Raw genomic sequence first — 13,920 nt, forward strand, 5'->3', positions numbered from 1 at the left:
CCATTAATGTGAATAGGACTTACTCCAAATTAAGTGGGCTTAGGACAGCAGCAAACAATTGCTGCCTATATTGAGTTCTGAAGGTAGTAAAACGTTTTCAGATTTATTTTCTGTACATTTGATTTTTTTATTGTTAAAATAGTTCATCATTAATACACATATATTACAGATATACAAGCATACAAACATACATTTCATACAATCCTTAAAAGTGTTCAAACATACTTACACTCAATCCCACCAATAATTCCTTTTCCCACCACCATCCCTTACCCCTCACCCCACCTGTGTGTTAGACTTCCAATCTACTCAATTGCAATTTATTTCCACTTCTATTACTTTCTTTCACACACCTTTAGCCTAATTTCATACTACTTTTTCTATTACACATTGTTATCCATCTTATTCAGTATTTCAAACAGAACTTGTTTATTCTAATAGGAGTTCTGATTTTTCGATATGGTTTTGCAAGTATCTTTTAAACACCTTCCAGTCCCTATCTATCTACTCTTTTGAGATCCTTCCAGTTTCTCCCATTGTTTTGGATATATTGTAGTACTCCAATAATTTGGCAAGCCACTCTATTTTTGTTGGTACAATACCACTTTTCCAGTTTTTCGCAATCAATAGCCTTGCGGCTACTGTTGCGTATGAATATAAGGTCTTTGTCTTCTTCCTTTAGGCTTCCTGGTACTATTCCCAATAGAAAACCTTCTGGTGTTTTCCTAAATGAATATCTAAACATTTTTTTCATTTCGTTATATATTATTTCCCAAAATTGTTTGATGTTTAAACAATTCCACCATATATGTATCATAGTACCTTTTCCAGTGTTGCATCGCCGGCAGACATCGCTACAATTTTTATTCATTTTTGTTATTCTTTCAGGTGTTAAATACCATCTATGTTGTATTTTGAGGTAATTTTCTTTCAGTATATAACACAGTGAATTTCATATCTTCTTTCCACAATTTTTCCCATTGTTCAAACATAATATTTTTTCCAATATCTTGCGCCCATTTAATCATTGATGCTTTAACCAATTCATCCTTTGTTTCCCACTCTAAGATCAGATTATACAATTTAGATATATTTTTTTATTTTTCTTGTATTAAATATTTATCGAATTTTGATATTTCTTTTTCAAATCCTAACTTTTTGTCTTTCGCTAATCTATACTTAATTTGAATATATTGGAACCAGTCACTAATATGAGCTTTAATTTCTGTATAATCCTTTAGTTCCAATTCTCCGTTTTCTTCCTTTAATACAGTTTTATAGGTAACCCAATTTTCTTTCATATTTAATTTTTTCACTGCGACAATTTCTGCTGGCGATGCCCACCAGGGAGTTTTTGGTTCTAGGAGTCTTTTATGTTTCTCCCATGTTTTATATATAGACTTTCTGACTATATGCCCTAGGAAGCCTTTATGTACTTTGACTTTTTCATCTATTAGATAGGCATTGCATCCAAATCTCGTCTCTACTCCTTCTAAATCCAATACATCCGAGTCATCTAATTTGATCTGTTCTTTTAGCCAGGTCAGACCCACCGCATCATGATATAACTCCATGTCTGGGAGACCAAATCCTCCTCTCTTCTTCTTATCTATCATTATTTTCTGTTTTATTCTTGGCTTTTTACCTGACCATACGAATTTAGCCAAATCTCTTTTCCAGTTATTAAAACATTTATCTCCTCCTAGTATTGGGGTACTTTGAAATAAAAAACATCATCCTTGGTAATATGTTCATCTTTATTACCGATATTTTCCCTAGTAAGGAAAGATTTAATTTCCCCCATACTTGCAAGTCATTTTTTATTTCATTCCATGTTTTCCCATAGTTCTCATTACTTAAATCTATAGTGTTTGTTGTTAAATTTATTCCAAGATATCTTATTTTCTTTTTAATTTCCAATCCTGTAATTTCTTGTAATTTCACTTTATCTTTTTCTTCCATATTTTTCACTAGTATTTTGGTTTTCCCATAGTTTAATTTGAATCCTGCTAATCTGCCATATTCGTTTATGCATTCCAATATTCTAGGTGTACATTGTAGGGGATTTTCTGTTGTGATCATAACATCATCTGCAAAGGCTCTTAACTTGTATCTTTTTTCACCAACTGCTATTCCTCTTATTTGGTTGTCCTGCCTTATTTTCTTTAATAGAACCTCTAATACTATTATAAATAACATTGGGGATAGGGGGCATCCTTGTCTTGTACCTTTAAAGATGTTGATTTCTTCTCCAAACTCTCCATTAATTATAATTTTTGCTTTCTGTTGGTCATATATTGCATTTATACCTTTTTGGAATTTTTCACCTAGACACAATTCTTTTAATAGTTTTTTCATAAATTCCCATGAGATTTTATCGAAAGCCTTCTCTGCATCGATTGAAATCAGGGCTGCTTGTTTATCTCTACTTATTTGTAGATATTCCATTATGTCTATTATATTTCTAATATTATCCTGTATCTGTCTACCTTCCACAAATCCAGCCTGATTTTTATGTACTATTTTTCCTATAATTTTTTTTCAACCTGTTAGACAATAATCCTGCGTAAATTTTATAATCCGAATTTAATAATGAAATGGGTCTATAATTTGAGACAGATTCCAAATCCGTACCTTGTTTTGGCAGGAGCGTTATATACGCTTGAGTCCAAGAGTCTGGAATATTCCCCTTTTCTACTGCTTCCTCTATTACTTCTTTTAGTGGGTCGATTAATTTATTTAACATTTCTTTGTAGTATTCTGCTGGTATGCCATCTGGACCTGGGGATTTCCCTATTTTTAATTTTTGAATTGATTCCTTAATTTCTACGGTTGATATTGGTTCATTTAATAATTTATGGTCTTCTTCTGCTATCTCTATTAATTTATTTTTCTTTATATATTCCTCTATTTCTTCTATTGGCACTTCATCTTTTTGATATAATTTTTTGTAATATTTTTCAAATTCTTTTTTAATTTCTGTCATATCCCTTATTGTCCTCTCTTCTACTTTTATTTTATTTATTAATTTTTCATTTCTTTGTTTCTTTAATTGCCAGGCAAGGATCTTGCCTGGTTTATTTGCCCATTCAAAATTTTTATATTTCCAAAATTTGATTTGTTGTTCTACCTCCTGTTCTATAATATTATTATATTCTACTCTCAGTAATTTAATTTCTTGATTTAATCTCTCTTTATTTTTGCTTGCATAGGCCAATTTTTCCTTCCTTTTAATTTCTTCTAAAAGCTCCCTTTTCTTTTTTTCTTTATTCTTATATGCTATTGAGTTTTGTTGTATGAAATATCCCCTAACAACTGCCTTCCCAGCATCCCACACTGTTTTAACATCTGTCCCTTTCCTCCAATTGTTTTCAAAATATTCCTTCATCAACTTTCTGGCTCCTTGTATTACTTTTTCATTTTTTAATAAGAAAACATTCATTCTCCACCTTTTTCCCCTTTCTCCTCTTTTCCTTTAAGAGTTAATGATACTGGATTGTGATCTGTAAGTGTTTTTGGTAATATTTTGGCATTCTCTGCTTCAATTGTCATATCCTTAGTAATCCATATACTGTCAATTCGACTATACAAAGTTTTTGGTTCTGAGAAATATGTGAACTCCTTTTCGACAGGATATTTATATCTCCATATATCCACTAAATCAAAAATCTTTACCATTTCCATAAAGCTTTTTGGCAACTTCCCTTCATTTCCCCCCCTCTTCTTCTGCGATCTATCCAATTCTGGTTCCATTACTCCATTTAAATCCCCTAACACAATAATTCTCATATCTATATATTCCATTAATAATGATCTTACTTTAACACAGAATTCTGATTTTCTTTTATTTGATCCATAGATTCCCGCTACCACAATTGGTTCCCCCTCTAGTGATATTTTGACTATTACAATCCTCCCCTCTTTAACTTCATATAGCAATTCTGGTTCATATTTGCTTTTAACATACATTCCAACCCCCCCTCTTTTTTCTTACATCAGATGCGATGAATTCTTCCCCTAACTTTGGTTTAACCAATAGTCTTTTATGCTTAGTATTGATGTGGGTTTCTTGTAAACAAACAAGGTCCCACTTCTGCCTCTCTAAGACACGTTCTATTTTCTGCCTCTTCCTCCTATTATTTAAACCATTTATGTTCCAAGATAACAATTTAAATTTCATTTTATATTAGTTAAAAAATTATAAAGTTAGTGGAAAGAGTTTAAATTATCTGCAGTGGTAAAGGAGAAGGGTTTTGTAATAGTTATTGGTCTGATTCTTTACCACTGGCGTAGTTCTTTATCCTTCCACCCTTTGCTGAGCTCTTTCTTCTTCTTCCGCCTCATCCGATAGCTCTCCCTTTCTTCCTTCCTCATTTCTTACTTCGCTTTTCCCGCCTCCTAATTCTCCTCGATACTTCCTCCAAAACATATCTGCTTCCTCAAATGTCTCAAATCGTCTTTTTCCTTTGAAGTTGAAGGAAATCCCCACTGGGTATTCCCATCTGAAGGATATTGATTTGGCCCTTAGTGCTTTTGTTAGAAATTGGAATTGCTGTCTCTTTTTTAACAGCCTAGGTGGGACTTCTCGTAAAATTATTATTTCCTGTCCATCTATGGTTAATTTGTTCTTACTCTTTACTTGGAGGATCTTATCTTTCATCCAATTCGATGTGAATACAATGATGCAGTCTGCCGGCCATTTGTTCATTTTTGCTTTTCTTGAGTTCACTCTGAAGATTTTCTCTGTCTGTTCTATTATGTATTTTTCCTGTAGATGTAGCCACTTTGCTAAAGTTTCAGTCATCTTCTTCCAAATATCCTCCTTCTCCTCTTCTGGAACATTTCTGAATCTCAAGGTCTTCTCTTTAATCTGCATCTGTATCATTGCTAGCGCATCATCAGTAGCTTCCTGGACTGCTTTTTGTTCCTCCATCTCCTTTTTCAATTTGTCCATTTCTCTTCTTTGTTCCCTTTGTTCTTTGCTAATTTTCTTCACCATCTCATCCATTTGTTGATTCTTATTCTTAATTTCTTGTACTTTCTTATCTGTCTCCATTCCTTCTAAGACTTCTGTTAATTTTTCCTTTATTTCTTCATTTTCTTTTTCATTTTTTCCCATTGTGTTTTCTAATTTTTCTAATTTCCCATCAATTGTATTGATTTTTTCTTCCAGCTCTTTTCTCAATCCTCCCACATCCAATTTCAAACTAATAATAAGCTCCCTCACATCCATTTCTTCAAGGCCTGAGTTTCTTCTTAATTGTTGCTGTTGACTTCCAGTTCCAGTCTGTTTTTTAATTGCATGAGACATTTTGCGTTCTCATTTTCAACCACCAGATGTCCTTCTATTGCTCCAATTTTCCTTTATTACTGCTTTTCCTACTTTGTCCTCTGGGTGTCACTGTGTTCTTATTTACTCAACTTGCCAGCTTCTGCCCTCCTTTAATCCTCTCTTTCACTATTTTGTCTTCATCACTTCCTCCTTCTTCCTCCTTCTTGATGATTACTCAGCGTCTTCAGACCTTCGACGCCATCTTATCTTATCTGTGAAATTCCCCTCCTTTCCCCCACAGCGTTCCTTATTCCTTTGTCCTTATCTTTCCTTCAAGGACATTCAGTTTCAAAGCAGCTGCTCTACTCCACCCAGCTCCAACAACAGGCAGCCTGCACCGCTTTGCACTTTGTAGTAAGTCCGTTTCAGATAGTGTGCTTTTCAAATAGTTTAATTGCAATCTGAGTGATTTCTTTACACTCTCTCCATATTTTTTTCCGTTCTTCTGTCTTCCCTTTACTTTTGTGGTAGCATTACTTCTCCTCCGCTATTTTTACTCTTTATCTTGTTTTGGGTTGTTTTGGGTTTACTCACTCCGTGAGGGATTTCCCCCCCTGAGTTCCCTTTCCCCCCCTTGTCTTATTTCCTTTTAGGTTTTGTTACTGCTGCTACCACTTTACGTTTATTTTAATATAGAAATAGAGATTTTACCATCTTGTCGCTGCTTCAGTGATGTGAGGCTTTTCACCGGTCTGTTTGACGTTCTTCTCTGTGCCTGGATTCCCCCCCCCACCTCAGCCGTTTTTTCTTCAGCGAGGGGTGCCGGGACTCCAAAGAGACACTGCCGAAGTTCCTTTGACTTGAGCTTCCTTCCAAGCCTTTTCAGGGGTCGTTTAGCCAAACGTTGCCCCTCACAGTACCGGTGTATGCTCCGACCTGCTTACTGCAGTCAGAGCTCACACTGTTGCAGCTGTGGTAAAAGCGGAAGTCCCCTCCTGTACATTTGATTTCAAGTAAGTTAACACAATGAGAGGGCATAAAAAGGAAAACAACTAGGAAAGGGAGAGTAGACTTAGCTTCCCAGCGATGGAGACCCTTAGTTAATCTCAATTAAATGAATACTCAGATCCTATGGATGACTACGCAGAAGGTCCATTTATTTTAATGGGACTTACACTCACGTAAGCACACACAGGACTGCAACTTTAACATTTCTGTGTTGATTTGGAATGAAAATCAGTTTTATTTAGTTTCTTTTTTAAAAGATTTGTAACGTGGCAAGACTTTGTAAACGAAAATAAAAAAATAGCCCTTTTTGTTTTGGAACTACAACTACTGCATATTGCAAACCACCCTGTGAATCTCTGATGAAGGGCAGTATAGAAATTTAATTAACAACAACTACTACTACAACTGCAAGACAGGTGATGGAGGACAAAAAGTGCAAGAAGGTAGACATAGAAAAAGGCACCAGCAGGTGACAGAGAAAGGAAGGATGTGGTAAAAATTATGGAAAACAAGAAAGTGGCAAAGTCTTTTTTGGTAACAAAGTACAAACATAATTGGTGATGAAGCCTTGCTGTCTTGGTCAGTATCAACCACAGGCTTCACTGAAGAGAGAAAAGCCAGAAATCAGAGAGAGGATATAAGGTTCAAAAGTTTGACCAATGTGTATTAAAAAGAATAGTATGCCTACACCTCAGTGTGCGTTGCGTGGTGAGATGCTAGCATGATTAAGTATAAATCAAAGTGAAAATCTAAGAGTGGGTCCCAGGTTCCTGGTTGGGAGTCAGAGGTGGGTCTTGGGTCTGGACTGGTTGAAGATCACTGTGCTAGTGCAACTGTTGCATTGGATTCCTATGTTGCATAGCATTAAAACTCACCTGTCTGCTAGCACAAGAGGATGCAGAACATTAGATACAACCCTTTATATTTTCATACATGACATTGCCTATTACTGTGACATACAATAATCATCATTAAAGAACCAACTCTGCTGCAAATGAGGGGAAATGGAAGTACTCACTGCAAGATGGAGAGTTGTCCAGCAGGGAATATGGCCTTTTGGTAGCCTTGGCATCAGGCACTAATTCAAATGATGGCATCTTGCCAATGTCAATCCCTTCGGCCATATGGAGAATTTTCTCCATAACTTTGGGGCCATACCTGCATTTAAGTGAAGGAAGGTTCGAGTAATAAATCATCATTACAAAACTCTCCTTACTGCTCTACTCCGACCTCTGGTTACTTAAGTGGGTGCCCTGTCATACCAAGAGTTGTGTGGGTACAACACCTTCCCACACCTTTTCCCAGTTGGAATGAAATATAATGTGAAATCCAAAAACACAGGAAACTGCCTTATTCAGAGTCAGCCCACAGGTCCACCTAGCTCAGTACTGTCCATACTTGGGATAGTCAATGTGGTGCCCTCCAGATGCTGTTGGACTCCAGCTGGCTGGGACTCCTGGGAATTGTAGTCCAGCAACATCTGAAGGTTGACCGGCTGGGAAAGTCTGCCCTTGGCAAAAGAAGGGGAGCCATTACACTAAGAAGGGGAACCTTACACTATGATATAAAACTGGCACCTGCTTCCAGTTAAAATGCAAACAACATCCAGGATATCCAGATATGCTGGCATAGGTCCTGCCTTTGGCGCACATGTGTGCCGAAGAAACATGTGTCTGCACTGTCATTAATGCTTTACAGAACAATCCAAACTACAGGAAGCCAACCAGAGTAAATTATGCTGGTGCAAATTTTGGTGTAAATCCAAACTCCATACAGAAGCAGGGCTACTGCCAGCTGAGCTCACTCAAGTCTGGCAGCGGGCAAATGACCCTTTAAAATAATTTGATTGAAGGGGAAAGCTTGCTCAGAGTTCCCTAGGACCCAAATCTCCCTGTCACGAGGCAGGGTCAGTCTGGAGAGAGTGGGGTGGCCCCTTTCCTAGGGAGGATCTGTGATTTGGACCTTCCTTGACCAGCCAGTGGGAGGGACAATCCAAGTCTAAGTGACTGCCCTCCAGGATCCCCAGGGAAGTTTGATTCAACACTACCCTTTTTGCTAGTGTAAGTACCACTGGGTTGTGAGGTCACATAACTGAGCTGAATGGGATTTGGAATAGGGGCAAGTCTCCTGAACCATCCTGCCCCCACCACACCCCCAGAATGCTTCTTTTTGGGGACCTACCTGGGTCATTCCACATCAAGTGATTCAACTTTTTTACCTCGTGTCATCCAATTTTCTTAATATCGTTCATATGCTAGTTTAACACCTGGACAGCAGGTGGGGATGTGGCAGCATTTGTTTGTTTGTTTTATTGAATTTATATCCCACCCTTCCTCCCAAAAGAGCTCAGGACGGCAAACAAGAAGAAACAAAACAATAAAAACAAAAATCTTAAAAACAATCCCAATACAGATGCAAGCTGTGAAAGATCTCAATTTAAAAGGCTTGCTGGAAGTGATAGGTCTTCTGTAGGTACCAAAAAGATAACAGAGAGAGCATCTGTCTAAGATTTAAAAGTTCAAAAGTCCTAATTCTTGTATTGTGTGAAACAGACCAGATGGTATCTGCAGGAGGCCCTCACCTTCAAACCACCGTAATTGATGGGGGTGAGACAATCTTTCAGGTGTCCTGGTCCTAAGCTGTGTTGGTGGTAGAGTGTGTTGAACCAAAGTTGAACTGTTTCAGAAGCTTTGCTAACGCCATCTTGGTAGTCAAGATCAGAGTTAGAAACTGAGTTATGAAAGCTAGGAGCTAAATGGCACCTAAAACCTAGGTTATGGGCACAACGGAATGTCTAGGCATGCTTTTTTATAACAAGAATACAGAGCTGAAAATGAATGAACTAAAATATCATGCTCATTTTTCATATGGTCTAGTCCAGTGTTCCCCAACCTTGGGCCTCCAGCTGTTTTTGGACTACAATTCCCATCATCCTTGACCACTGGTCTTGCTAGCGAGGGATGATGGGAGTTGTAGTCCAAAAACAGCTGGAGGCCCAAGGTTGGGGAACACTGGTCTAGTCCTTCCCCTGCGCACTGCCCTAATATTCTAAAGAGGGTCTCTTCTCCAGTCTTCAGAGAGTAGCTGGAAGTGTGGAGACAGAAAAAGTCCTCCTTTCCTTTGACTCTGCAGGGTTTTTTGTTTGTTTTTTAAAGAAATATTTATAATTTTCATTTATAACAAATAAACATTTCAACTATAATTATCACATTTCAAACCTCGACTTCCCTCCCTCTCTTTATATGGTTCCTTAAATTTATTTACATATTTCCTTGCATATCCCAGTTATCTCTACTTATTCCTTTATTCATCTGTTTTCATATATGTCACAGAATAACAACAGCAACAACAACAACAATTTATTATTTTTATAATAAATTGCGCAGCGATTCCTCTTGCTGTTCTGGCTTCTGGGATTCAGAATATTTTTTTTCTTGTTTTTCTCCTCCAAAAACTAGGTGCGTCTTATGGCCTGGTGCGTCTTATAGAGAGAAAAATATGGTAGATGACATACAGGGGTATTCAACAAAGAAAAAAAGGAAAAATGGCTTTGATATTACAAGATCAAAGCTAGAAACCGAATTGTTGGGAGGTAAAAGTAAAATATTATCAAAAATGTACACTTTATTACTAGAATGGCACACAAAAGACGAAGAGGTAAAAGAGGTAATGATAAAATGGGCAAAAGATTTTGGGTATAATATACAATTTGAATCCTGGTCAAAGTTATGGAATGAAGGAAATAACTTTATTGCATGTACGGCATTGAAAGAAAATATAATGAAAATGATGTATAGATGGTATCTAACCCCGACTAAATTAGCTAAAATGTATAGAATGAGAAATAAGAATTGCTGGGAATGTAATGTTAAAAGACGGAGATTTTTATCATATGTGGTAAACATGCAATAAAGTCAAATTATTTTGGGGAAACATCTATAATGAGTTTTTAAAAATGTTTTAGTATACTTTTCCAAAAAAAAAACCAGAAGCGTTCTTGTTGGGTATAATAGGAGGGGAAATACCAAAAATAGACCAGAGGCTATTTATGTATGACATTACGGCAGCCAGAACTTTATTAGCCCAAAAGTGGAAACAGCAAGAACTACCAGCGGTAGAGGAATGGCAGACAAAGATGATGGACTATGCAGAATTAGCAAAGCTGAAGGGGAAAATCCGAAACCAGAGCGACTAAACGTTCCAGAGAGAATGAAGTAAATTCATTCAATACATAAAAACACTAGCAGGACTGCAATAAATCTTGCAATGTTTATTAGAAGATTTTTTTTTTACATTTGATTAAAGTTTAAAAATATATTGGAATAAATGTAGAATTGTGACGATATAAATGTGCAGAAATACGATGTAAACATGTGAAAACCAGATGACGAGATGGAGGGAAGTCAAGTGGCTCTGCAGAGCCAAAAGTTATGTAAAAGGGAATAAGATGTTATGTGAATGTTAAAAATGGAAAATCAATAAAATATATATTAAAAAAAGAAAAGAAAAAGAATTTCTGCAAAGCAAAGGGGGGTGGGAAAGCAATTGAAATAGATCAACACATTTTATTGCAAAACACTCACATCTTAGATCTGGAAGGTCATGATTTTAAATTTGGCTGGCATGCATGTCTTTAGTACGGGAAACCTAAAATATATGAGTTTTTTTAATCATGTTATCAGGAAGAATTTGTATAGAGTCTGGAAGAAATTGTCAGTACGCCTTTCAATCGATGTCAGTGACTGGGCTCAATAACTGGTTCTGTCCCAACTGGGCTAGGCGACTGGAGCACTTTCAGAGACCTTCCAATCCTGGAAAACAGGTCCCAGTGCACTGGACCCACAACTGTGCATTGTGAGCACCAGACTCAGCAGAGTATAAATAATGCAGAAGCTAGCTGTGAAGCATAGCTCCTTTTATTTCTAACAGCTACTGCAAACTAAAGAACTACTGGCTTGCATGAGTGTTACATCTCCCACTCAGCCATCTGGTCACTACATAGATAAGACTCTCTCCACACACAGAGTCAGGCAGTCAGTCAGGAGCGGAAGACGAGAAGAGCAGTTTCCGCCCCCTCCTTTCTCAAAACATCAGATCAGGATATTCTTGCAATGGGTGGGGGTGAAAATATAAACAATCTCCCCCTTTTTATACCAACCATTGCAGAATCTAACACATTTGCAATTTATGTACATATACAGTGAGTTGTTCCCTGTTAACAACTTTGGTTAGTGCATCGGCAGGTATTTCTTTCCCTGGCATATAGGACACTTTCACAGTTCCTTTCTGGATGCATTCTCTAGCTCGTTGAAGCTTAATTTGTAGATACTTTGTTCTCTGTTTGCATCCTTCAGAGTGGAGCAAAGCTATACAAGCTTTATTGTCCTGATAGACCTGAATAGGACAAGTAACTTTCACTTTTACATCCTCATACAGTTGTAATAACCACTCTATGTCCATGAGGGAAAGAGTTAAAGCATTAAGTTCTGCTTCCCAAGAACTCATGCTTACTGTCACCTGCTTCCTACAAGATCAATCAAAAAGGCATTGATTATACAAGTAGCGCACACCTGAAGTGCTTTTGCCATCAATTGCATCACTGCCAAAACTGGCGTAGGCATAAATTTCAAGACCTCCAGATTTTTGGCTAGTAAGCTTCAACCTGTAATGCACAATGCCTTTTAAGTATCTCGCTATGTGTTTCAGCGCCTTCCAGTCTTAAACTGTGGGTTGGTTTGCATGTCTGCTGAGCAGATTTACACTTACAGCAATATCTGGTCTTGTGCACCTTGCTATAAAACTGAGTGAAAATATCAACAGAAATATAAGAACCTGCTGGAAAGGAAAACACCCCTATGGTTATCGCCAATGGAAGCTATTGCAATCAAGAGAATCAACATGGACAGACAGCGGACAACCTATACAGACTTACTGGACCTCTCAGGGAGGGAATCCAGATTGAAACCAAAGGAAGGAATAAGGAGCCAAGTAACAGACTATTTACAGTACCATCAATTGTATGATATGTTTAAACTAGGTAAGAAAAATGGATTTCTGAACCAAAGCTCACAAGAGATTTATTAGAAAATAATGAAAAACTATTGTCTAAATGTATAAGCTACTATTGGAGTGGGAAACAAAAGATGAGCTGGTAAAAGCTTCAATGACTCACTGGGCAACTGATATAGGGCATAATATAGAATTTGACCTCTGGGAGAAATTGTGGAAGAAAGATTTGAAATATGCCACAAGGTACACTTTGAAGGGAAATTATATGAAAATGATTCATAGATAATATTTAACACAGAGTAGATTACGTAGTTAAGATGTATAAATCTGAATCTGATTTGTGTTGGAAATGTAAGAAAACAGAATGAACTTTTTTCATATGTGGTGGGCATGCAAAAAAGTTAAAGAATATTAGGAAATGATATGATGAAATGGAAAAAAATGTTTTAAAACAACATTCCCAAAAAAGCCAGAGGCATTCCTGTTAGGAATGGTTCTGAAAGAGGTACCCAGGTGTCAGTAAAAAATATGTATGCGACAACAGTAACTTGGAATTGTTAGCACCAAAAGGGATGGTCCCTAGTTAGGAGAATTGGCAACTTAAGATGATAGAATATGCAGAGGTAGCAGGTCTTACAAGTAGAATAAGAGAAGAACAGGCATTTAAAGAGGAGAGGAAAATTTTTGTTGAGTATGTGGGAAATAATTGTACACAGTTGCAAAAGCAGGCAGTACTAAGGTAAATTCAACCGTATAACATATTTAAAAGGGATGTAAAATGGGGAAAACTGAAATAGATGAATATACAAGAATATGCAGGAATTATGGGTAAATTAAAAGAACCTTGGAAGGGGAAGGAGGGAAGTTGCTGAATGTATGGGTATAGTGAAAGATGTTAATGTGGTAATGTAAAATCTGAAAACTTTAATAAAATTATTATTATTTTTTAAAAATATGAAATAACTAACCACAACGGATGCTTCAAATGGTTTCCCCAAATTCAGCTGAAATTGCAACTTATACAGGCTTTTCCAGTCTCACTATTATTCAACCCCCTGAATAGAATCCCTCACAACAGCACAAATACAACAGGTGTTGTCTCAAGCACACCTGGTACACCAGCTTTAACACATGAAATACCTGAGCTGACTAGGGGGTCACGGAGTGTCAAATTTGGCTGTATGTTAGAAATATGGCTAAGTCAAGAGAATGGTCCAAGAAGGTAAGAGATCGTTGGCCTTCACAAACAAGGAGCAGGATACAAAAAGATAGTGAAGACACTGAATGTTCCTAGAGACACTATTGGAAGCATAGTTTGCAAGTTCAAAGTTAAAGGAACAGTGGTCACACTACTTGGATGCGGCAGCAACCAGATTTCTGAGAAGGCAGGCTGGGAAAAACCCTTGAGTGACTGCAAAAGAGCTGCATCAAGACTTGGTGGCAGCAGGCACTGAGGTTTCAGTGAGCAAAGTAAAGCACGTAGTAAATGCAGGTGGTTTCCATGCCAGAACTCCAAGACGTACACCACTACTGACCCAAAAACACAAGAAAAGTTGGCTCCAATATGCTCAAAATCATATACATAAGCCACAAAAGTTTTAGGATTCCTGTTTCCAGCGGTGAGAAATGGC

General features: G+C 37.2%; 1 protein-coding gene across 1 annotated transcript in view; it reads right to left on the reverse strand.

Moving 5' to 3' along the window:
• LOC308467735 (NF-kappa-B-repressing factor-like) overlaps positions 1–13,920 on the reverse strand; it is a 32,832-nt gene that overhangs the window by 5,445 nt on the left and 13,467 nt on the right. Inside the window, exon 2 of the mRNA XM_080989430.1 lies at positions 7,299–7,438. Within this exon, the coding sequence (XP_080845556.1) occupies positions 7,299–7,438 (140 nt within the window). The remainder of the gene's footprint in view (positions 1–7,298; positions 7,439–13,920) is intronic.

Source organism: Podarcis pityusensis (genome assembly GCF_964106645.2).
Source record: "Podarcis pityusensis genome assembly, chromosome: W".
Taxonomy (NCBI): domain Eukaryota; kingdom Metazoa; phylum Chordata; class Lepidosauria; order Squamata; family Lacertidae; genus Podarcis; species Podarcis pityusensis.